The sequence below is a fragment of the Amyelois transitella genome, chromosome 20 (assembly GCF_032362555.1).
Source record: "Amyelois transitella isolate CPQ chromosome 20, ilAmyTran1.1, whole genome shotgun sequence".
In the NCBI taxonomy this organism is placed as follows: domain Eukaryota; kingdom Metazoa; phylum Arthropoda; class Insecta; order Lepidoptera; family Pyralidae; genus Amyelois; species Amyelois transitella.
The window spans coordinates 672,177-682,375 of record NC_083523.1 but is presented as its reverse complement, the minus strand read 5'-3'; the positions used below and the strand labels follow the sequence as shown (position 1 = coordinate 682,375).

Below are 10,199 nucleotides of genomic sequence, written 5' to 3'. Positions count from 1 at the left end.
CATTACGATGGGTAGTGGGTTCGACTAATTTTAGTGCAGTTAATATGAGTAATGCCCGTTATAGGAATGACGAATTGTATTCAAACTCGTTATCCAATGTTTGAGTGGTTATGGAGTAATAATATTTTGGATGTGGCAATTTTTTTTTTAAATTTCTTAATTCCATGAAGCCTACGGCTGGTGGTCGCCTTTCAGTCTTTTCAAGACTGTTAGTTCTGTCTTTCCCGTAACGAACGGAGACGTGATTATATGCATGTGGATAATAATAAACTTTACGGCTCCAGACCCCGGGGCAACGGAAATCTCTAAGTGATTTGTCGAATAAAATAAATATTTACTCCGTATCTTCTTCAAAAACATGAAATTTATTTTGCTTTTAGTAATTTGTAAGTGAATATTAAAAATGTAACAGGTTAGTAAATTTAATAACTATGAATAAATATGAATTGTGAACTCAAGAGTACCAGAAACCGCCGAGCTCGCATGAAGAGAGCTGTTATGAATGTGAATGAAGCTAAAGAAATATGCAGAGATCGTGGCAAGTGGAAAGATGTAGTCTCTACCTACCCTTCCAGGCAAAAAAGCATGATTTTATGTATGTATGAAATGACAATTCAACACTTTTTCCTGGCCTTTATCCCGGTCACATTCTCACCGTTCTGGTGAATAGCCTGGGATGCATTATTTGACTATGATCCTGGCTTGGACAAGACAGATTTTCAAACGAAACGATTTCCATCTGACCTCATCAACTTTTGCAAGGTAACTTAAACCTAACCCATATTAAATCATGGTTACACATCCAGTTGCCTGAATATGCGAAACGTTATTGGTTAATGACCGGGGTTGAATTTCGAACATGTGAATTCATAAGAGCGTTCGATCATCGAATGCTCTTATGAAACGACACTTACCGCATCCAAGATTCGTCAATCTCACTTCTAATGTCCGACCATTGCTCTCAGTTAGGATGCGCATTTGACCAGGTTATTTATACTAAATAGGTCAAAATGCATTGGATACAGTGCATTTAAGTGCATCTTATTTGAATATTCATACATATGGTCACGTCCATATCCCATGCGGGGTAGACAGAGCCAACAGTCTTGAAGACTAAATGGCCACGTTCAGCTATTTGGCTTAATGATAGAATTGAGATTCAAATAGTGACAGGTTGCTAGCCCATCGCCTAAAAGAAGAATCCCAAGTTTATAAGCCTATCCCTTAGTCGCCTTTTACGACATCCATGGGAAAGAGATGGAGTGGTCGTTTTCTTTTTTGTATTGGTGCCGGGAACCACACGGCATTTGAATATCGTTTTAGAATCTAATAATTGTAGATTAATTCTTACAATCATATAATCATGTCTATGTCCGTCTTGAAAGACTTCGGTTATGCTAGACCTACAGCTGTTAGGCTTAATTGAGATTAAATTAGTGACAGTTTATAAGCCGATCCCCTAGTCGCCTTTCACGGCATCCGTTACGGAATATGAACTTTGTTAGTGTGTATTATGACGATAGTTCGCGTGTTAACAACGGATCATTGTAACATGATTTGAAACATTCGAGATAAAAAAGGTGCATTACGTGCGCGTTTAATACCTGTTTAGATTAAAAATAGTATAATGCAACGCAAAAGTTTTTTCAAAATTCAAAATTTTTATTCATTATTATAGGATACTATATATCGCTTAATAATTGTCGTATGGTTTAACAACATTGGTTGACGTCAAATAAATTACTTAAAAACTAAGTTTACTGCCGCTTCCAAGGCGTCAGTGCAGAAGTTTAAAATCAGTTAAAGTTATGTACTCGTAGCGTTTTAGTAAAACGTCACAGGTATGATAAATAAGAGATAATTTATAAATTGATAGAATAAAAACAATCTTTGCCGTGTGGTTCCCAGCACCAATGGAAAAAAGAATAGGACCACTCCATCTCTTTCCTTTGGATGTCGTAAAAGGTGACTTAGGGATAGGCTTATAAACTTGGGATTCTTCTTTTAGGCGATGGGCTAGCCTGTCACTATTCGAATCTCAATTCTATCATAAAGCCAAACAGCTGAACGTGGCCATTCAGTTTTTTCAAGACTGTTGGCTCTGTCTACCCTGCAAGGGATATAGACGTGCCCATATGTATGTATGTATGTAAAAACAATCTTTATTTGGACTAGTTTTACAAGTTAAATGTGGTCGTGGGTTTAGCTATAGACTCGAGAACCAGCAAGTAGCCGCTATAGGATAAATAGTGAACGCTGATAGTCCAAAGTTGAAGATCCTCCTCCCCTTTAATAGGGCTCCCGGGCTGCGAAGAGGGGCGCCGGGGACACCGCAGGAGAAATCAACTAGTTTATTTTTAAAAACTCAATGGTCATAAGATTTATAACGTAAAAATAGAAACGTAGGATTATGACTAGTGAAAGATAAAAGATAAGATAAGAAACGACCTTCCGACCACTTCAAAGTGATAATGGTTTGATGTGACAATAAACTTTATCATTATTTTGCCATTCGCGTTACGCAAAGGTTTTTTACTTTTTTTTTGTTATATTTTATCGCGGGCCGGCAAAGGTATAAGCACATACAGCCAGCGTTTCTAGTTTTATGTTATTAATTTATTCGCCAGTCCTAATTAGTCAGTTGGTCAGTCTCATCACGTTCAAGTCAATAAAAATCTAGTGCCTAATAGGTGTGAGTGCTTTGCTATAGTGTGTAGTGTTAAAACAAAAAAAAAAAAAACATTTTTTTCAGTAATTATGAAGTGCGTTTATTGTACCAGCATTCAAGTGCCACAGATTGAATTTATAAAAATCAAATTTACTAATGTTTAAGTTAAAATTGTGATAAAGTTTTTTAGTGTTTTAGTTATTAGTAAGTTTAATAACTAGTTAAAATGTGTTATTTCAATGGTAACATTTTTTCACTATTTGTAATTTTTAGTTTTATTTTTCGAAAAATGTTTTTACTAATGATGACTAATTTGATTTGATTTAGTTTTTTTTTTATTTATTTATTTATGTACACAAATTTATTTACAGGAGCATTTAATACAGTAATTCTAGTAGAAAGGTGCTACTTATTTCAATAGAAATCTCTTCCAGTAGACCCTTAGATGTAGTAGTAGTAGTAGTAGTATTTATTATAAAATATAGTATCGTTGAGTCAGTATCTCGTAACACAAGTCTCGAACTTACTTCGAGGCTAACCCGATTAGTGTAATTTGTCCCGAATATATTTATTTATAATTATATTTCATCTCAAACCTAAACTCAAAAACATTTATTGCATAACTCACATCATAGTTATAACACATCAATAACATAACATCACAATAGTTGCCTACATTCAACTATAGAAAAACTTCTTCATAAGCAAAGCTTTGGCCAAAAACAAGTCATTATTCTTTGAAAAATGGCTGGCGAGCCAAATCTTATCAAAAACGTAACAGAAAAACCATTGACACACGTAATTCTAACTATTATGACTAAAAAACTATTTGTTTTCAAATAGGAAAGCTGAGTAATTATATTATTATTAGTGATTCAATTTTATCGATTAGTTATCGATTATAGATGTTATTTCTTATTGTTACTTTAGGTGCACCTGTATGTGTTGAAATCTTTGTACATACATATTATTTCAGATGAATAACAATCTGCCGTGTGGTTCCTGGCGCCAATAGAAAAAAAGGACCACTTCATCTCTTTCCCATGGATGTCGTAAAAGGCGACTAATTGATAGGCTAATAAACTAGGGATTCCTTTTTGGGCGGCGACGGGCTATTAACCTGTCACTATTTGAATCTCAATTCTATCATTAAGCCAAACAGCTGAACGTGGCCTTTCAGTCTTTTGATGACTGTTGGGTCTGTCTACCCAGGAAGGGATATAGACGTGATTATACATTATGTTATGATTTACAATTCTTATGATATATGAATCACACATTCACTACATTAATTTTTTCGTTCTTTCAACTCATGTATTAACCCACCTTTCTGTAATTGGTATTGATTTTATGCCTTTTATCAAGACAAAAGCCACTAAGTTACGTCGATTTAACATAAAGATAAACATACAAATCGTATAGATAGTTCATTTACATATTAGTGGATTACGCGAATTCCAAGGGATTACAAGCAATCTATCAATGTAGATTAGCTTTAGTTAATCTCATCGTTCTCGTAATCTCAAAATTCTAACTAGATAAACCTACATAAGTTTCATTGATAATTACGAATTGTTTAAAAAAAAGAATAGAAATTGTTTCGTCCGAATAAAGAAGGTTTATTATCGGTTGATTGCATAAAAAAAAACTTTGTACATAAAAAATATATGTGGGTAGGTACTTGATACCTGTCAGAGAGTGAATTTTGAAGTTGGAAGGGGAATTCACACCGCCAAATCGCGAAAGTTCTGGTAAATAGATCAAGATTACTTTAAAACATTGCATACGAAGATTGTTCTGGAAACAAATGTTGAATTGATGTATTGACCTGGTCACTTATTGATATGATATCAAACAAATGTTGAACAGATTATTATTATTTATTCATTCATTCATTCATTTATATAATCACGTCTATATCCCTTGCGAGGTAGACAGAGTCAGCAGTCTTGAAAGTCTGATTGGACTTTCAGTTGTTAGACTTAATGATGGAATTGAGATTCAAATAGTCACAGCGTTGCTAGCCTATCGCCTAAAATAATTCCAAGTTTATAAGCCCATCCCTTAGTCGCCTTTTCCGACATCCATGGAAAAGAGATGGAGTGGTTTTATTATTTTTATATTAAATTATTTTTTATGTCATTATAAGTAAAGACGTATTAACGGAGACAAATATGTTCAAAGTCGGGTGTAAAAACTAGTATACAAATAGATAGTCCCGTGTGGTTCCCGGCACCAATACAAAAAAAGAATAGGACCACTCCATCTCTTTCCCATGGATTTCGTAAAAGGCGACTAAGGGATAGGCTTACAAACTTGGGATTCTTTTTTAGGCGATGGGCGTGCCACCTATCACTATTTGAATCTTAATTCTTTCATTAAGCCAAATAGCTGAACGTGGCCATTCAGTCTTTTCAAGACTGTTGGCTCTGTCTACCCCGCAAGGGATATAGACGTGACCATATGTATGTATGTAGGTATGTACAAATAGATGTAAATACAAAATGCACCTTCAGGTGTGGTCTTACTAACTCCCAGTAATAAACAAAGACGCTAATCGCCCAATCATATTTGACCCCTGGTGCCCACATAGTTCCTAACAAAATATCTGTTCTCACGGGCCAATTTACATTAGCCTTAATACCGACCAGAATTTACAGACCTCCATCAGTTCAGCATTTGCTTTGGTAGAAGAGGTCTATTGTTATTGGTTATGTATCTTATTATGTAATGAAATGAATATTTTGTATGGACTTAAACAGAGTCACGACCCACGACTTTGCTTTCCTGCCGTAAACATTACTCCCCTTTTATACCGACTGTGCAATTGATCCTAACAACAAAAGTATGGTAATGTATGCTGTGTGTTTTGTAAGTCAGGAATTCCATTTTCTACGTATTTATGTTTAGTATTTGGTCAAACATACATATAGTCACGTCTATATATCTTGCGGGGTAGACATAGTCAATAGACTTGATATGACTGAGAGGCCACGTTCAGCTGTTTGACTTAATGATGGAATTAAGATTTAAATAATGACAAGTTGCTAGCCCATCGCCTAGAAGAAGAATCTCAAGTTTATTAGTACTTCCCTTAGTCACCTTTTACGATATACATGGAGCGGTCCTATTCTAAATTGCCACACGGCACCTATAACAATTTGCGCAGAAGAAGAAGTTACTACCCTCTTTTCTTCGCTACAAAAACAACATGAACCATTTATTTCATACTATGTTAATCTATACTAATATTATAAAGCTGAAGAGTTTGTTTGACCGCGCTAATCTCAGGAACTACTAGTTCGAATTGAAAAATTCTTTTTGCGTTTAATAGACCATTTATCTAGGAAGGCTTTAGGCTATAAAACATCACGCTGCAACTAAGAGGAGCGAAGAAATAATGGAAAATGTGAAAAACGGTAAAAATAATTCCTCCTTGAGGGCTTCAATGATGCCCAAAATAACTATTCCACTCGTACGAAGTCACGGGCAAAGCTAGTAACATATATTTCTCAACAAAATGGCGACCAACACTTTTAATTTTCACTTGTCAACTGTCACTGAACATATATAGACTGATTTTAAACTCCCAAGGGTACTAATTGATACCATTTGAGTATTAAAAATTACATGGTTTCTCCATAGAATGCCTTATAAGGGTAGCCGGATGGGTTTCGAAATCTTTTGTCCGGTCTACTATGGTCAGCTTTATTTGGTTTGAGGGTTATGTAAGCGAGGTCAATGACCGGTGGTCAAGGTTGATTTTTGAAGGTCAAGTGTGTTGTGATTTTTGAAAATAAAAGGTTGTTAACCTCATTTCAATCATCAAGGCAAACAGCTGAACGTGGCCTTTCAGTCTTTTCAAGACCTCTTATCCCTGTCTACCCCGCAAGGCAAATTAGTATTTTCAATCAAATCATTTTTCCAAAATTAATTTGACTGCTAGGCTATGATAATTGTGTTTTTTCTGATGCCAATTGAAACAGTTGATAAAACCAATCGGTCACCCAGGTACTTTAATATCTTGAACTGTGTCATGGATGTGTCAAAAACTATGCGTGAGGTCCATATAATTTTAATATTTATGTGGTGAACATAACTTTTTTTTTATATTTATGATTATTTTATTTTCTTTTGTTACAGATGCTGATTTCGTCGACATATTTGGGTAAGTTTTGATATATATTGAGTTATAGTTAGACTACAAAAATATATTAAAGTAACTGTTAATTAATACCAATTAAATTCTATGCTGTGTGTTTTGTAAGTCAGGAATTCCATTTTCTACGGGAACACCTTGGCGGACAGGTACACGTCCCCGCTGTGGAAGTCTCTGGTGAGGAGGGTGATCAAGGAAACTCACACAATAACATGATTGCCTAACTCGTTAGAAATAATCAAGTAAAATAAAAGTTTACTAACATAGTGTAAGTACCTACTACTAACTTTTATATGGATCTTGTTGTCTGAAAATAAAAGATTTTTATTTTTTTATTTTTTTTTATTTTTATTTTCTATGCCAATTATTAACTATAAAGTTATTGGGATTGTTCTTTTAGACGACGGGCTACCGACCTGTCATTATTTGAATCTCATACTATTGTTATTTTGTGAGAAAAGTGAATGTTTTTCAACTTGTTTGTTCTGTTAGTAACTTCTTAGTTACTTGCCCATATACTTGTTCTTTGTCTTGTGTATTTGAAATGAAGACTGTCAAGATTATATTTTGTTATATAAGAACTCTCTGTCAAATACTTTAAGAGGTGTACTACTACCGTTGTATTATTGGCGTAAATCTATACATATAATAAATCTGTAGAAAGGTCAATTCTGTACATTGAAAATATTGAAAAAATAATCTATACATATAATAAATCTGTAGAAAGGTCAATTCTGTACATTGAAAATATTGAAAAAATAAATAGCAGGGGGTGTTACTGGATCGATACCAAACACAAAAATGTGATTAAAAAAATTTTTGTCTGTCTGTCTGTATGTTCAGGCATCACGTGAAAACTAACGGTTCGATTTTGATGAAACTTGGTATAATTATACCTTATTATCCTGGGCGTAAAATAGAATACTTTTTATCCCGAAAAAATACGAAGAAAAAAAAAATCTTAATTTTTCAGTTTATACATAGACGTTGTTCTGTAGAACCGCGAACACACGTTGCGTTACCCGCAGTGGATTTAGCGCCGTAACCTGTAGCGCCTAAAGTCGGCTTTGGCTTGAACCGTTTGCTGCAAGCGGGCCGCTACTAATTACTATGAAAAAAATACTACATAGCTACATTAATTCCCATCAAGCTGAAAATGAGTATAATTATTTAAAACACAATCAAAAGCATTATTTCAAAATTCCCCATGATTCCGGTTTAAGGAAAAAAATTTACTCACGGTCAAAGGTAAAAAATGGGTGTATCGCAATTTTCTTTAAAACGGTAAGTTTTTCAAATCGGAAAATTACCTCAGACATAAATTGTAGATCATAAAGTTATCTATAAAAAAGGTATCAATATTTTTTTTCAACAAAGCTACCGTTTCTGTGATATAACGATGCAAAAAGTTGCAAGCGTTATAATATGCATCCGTTTCCTTGCCACCTCTGAGGTAGTGTACTATTAGCGCGTTTTTTTTTAACATTTTTATTATTAAACTTGAAAAAGTCTGAAATAGGTTAGAATAAACACGTGTTTTCACTACGCAATGGCACTCAAGACTAACTTTCGCATTTATTATTTAAAAAAATAGAATAACCCTAAGTGAAGAAAATCATCTTAGGACAAAAATAGAGATTACAATTATCAAATTCAATGCAATAATCAAATTAAAACTAAAACTACTTATAAAAAGAAAGAAATAAGATGACTACAAACTAAAATTTAATTTATAAATTGTACAGTCCTTGCATAGCATCAACATGCGGGAATGTGCCCAGAAGGCTGGCCGCATTGCCAATTCGAATGGCAATGCTGATTCTCTGAGCCAGATAATTTCCAGCCCTCCGGTCAAGAGATACCTCAATTAGCTTTTTCGACAATTGTCGGAAAAGCTGATGGGCAGATAGGCCCCCCGGTCCCAGAGTTTCTACCCCAAAAGGTTCAAAAGTATAGATATTACCGATAACTATGTACATACATACATACATAAAATCACGCCTCTTTCCCGGAGGGGTAGGCAGAGACTACCTCTTTCCACTTGCCACGATCCCTGCATACTTCCTTTGCTTCATCTACATTCATAACTCTCTTCATGCAAGCTCGGCGGTTTCGGGTACTTTTGACCTGACCCTTTACCAGGACGTCCTTCATTTGATCAAGATATGTTCGTCTAGGTCTTCCCACCCCGACCTTTCCCTCCACACTCTCCATTTATATCTGCTTAGTCAACCTGTTTTCATTCATCCTCTCCACATGACCGAACCATCTCAACATACCCTTTTCTATTCCTGTAACTACATCTTCTTTCACATCACAACATTCCCTTATCACACTGTTCCTTATCCGGTCACTCAATTTCACACCCAACATACTCCTTAACGCTCTCATTTCCACTTCTGCTTTCGTGCTTCTTTTGCCATACCCAACTTTCACTCCCATACATTAATGTCGGGACCAACACGCCCCTGTGCACCGCCAGTCGAGCCTGTTTGGATAGTTTCTGACTGCTCATAAAGGCATGCAAAGCTCCATTCACCATGTTCCCCGCGTTCACTCTCCTTTCAATATCACTATCACACTTGCCATCTGATGTAAACTTTGATCCCGATAACTACATATTTGCGCCTTTTGAGGTTTTTTGCCTCATTTGAAGCAGAACGGCCTTAGATTTAGTAACCTGAAGATGAGAGGCGCAAGTGTGTCGACACAAGTAGCATCCCACACCAAAGGCCGCCCCAATCTCCAGGGTACCAAAGTCATACCATCCGGTCTCTTGGCATCATCCCGAGCCAGACCGTTTGGTTCTAGAACGGCTGGAACATGGATGGTGGCAAGAGCACGGAGGATTGTATCATTTAGGGCGGCATGGCGCCCTAAACGGCCGGCACTCCTAGGGCATGAGAGGCCGTGGTGTCCATAGCCGACAACGGTATCCCCGCAAGGACAACTATTATTAAAGACTTACGGTATTTCATGTGTTGAGCATTCTGAGATAAAGCAGGTATACGACCCTAGCCACGTACACAATTAAACAGAGAGACAGATGTTGTCTCAAGGTTTCACTACAGTATAAATGAAGGGACTGGGTTTCATTATACTTATGTATATTTTATATTTTGAACTCAAGTTAAATTACCGACAGAACAATATTTTTACTTATATTACTGCTACATAGAGTATATACGAGACGTGCTTATGCATATTATGACGCTTGCAACTTTTTGCATGGTAATATCTCAGAAACGGTAGCTTTATTGAAAAAAAATATTGATTCCTTTTTATAGATATCTTTATGATCTACAATCTATGTCTGAGGTAATTTTCCTATAAAACTTACCGTTTTGAAGAAAATCGTGAAAATCCCATTTT

General features: G+C 35.6%; 1 protein-coding gene across 1 annotated transcript in view; it reads left to right on the top strand.

Moving 5' to 3' along the window:
* The first annotated feature begins 2,504 nt into the window (after nucleotides 1–2,504).
* LOC106135341 (inverted formin-2) overlaps nucleotides 2,505–10,199 on the top strand; it is a 60,802-nt gene continuing 53,107 nt past the window's right edge. The window contains exons 1-2 of the mRNA XM_013335613.2: nucleotides 2,505–2,910; nucleotides 6,812–6,836. Of these exons, the coding sequence (XP_013191067.2) occupies nucleotides 2,895–2,910; nucleotides 6,812–6,836 (41 nt within the window). The 5' untranslated portion in view covers nucleotides 2,505–2,894. The remainder of the gene's footprint in view (nucleotides 2,911–6,811; nucleotides 6,837–10,199) is intronic.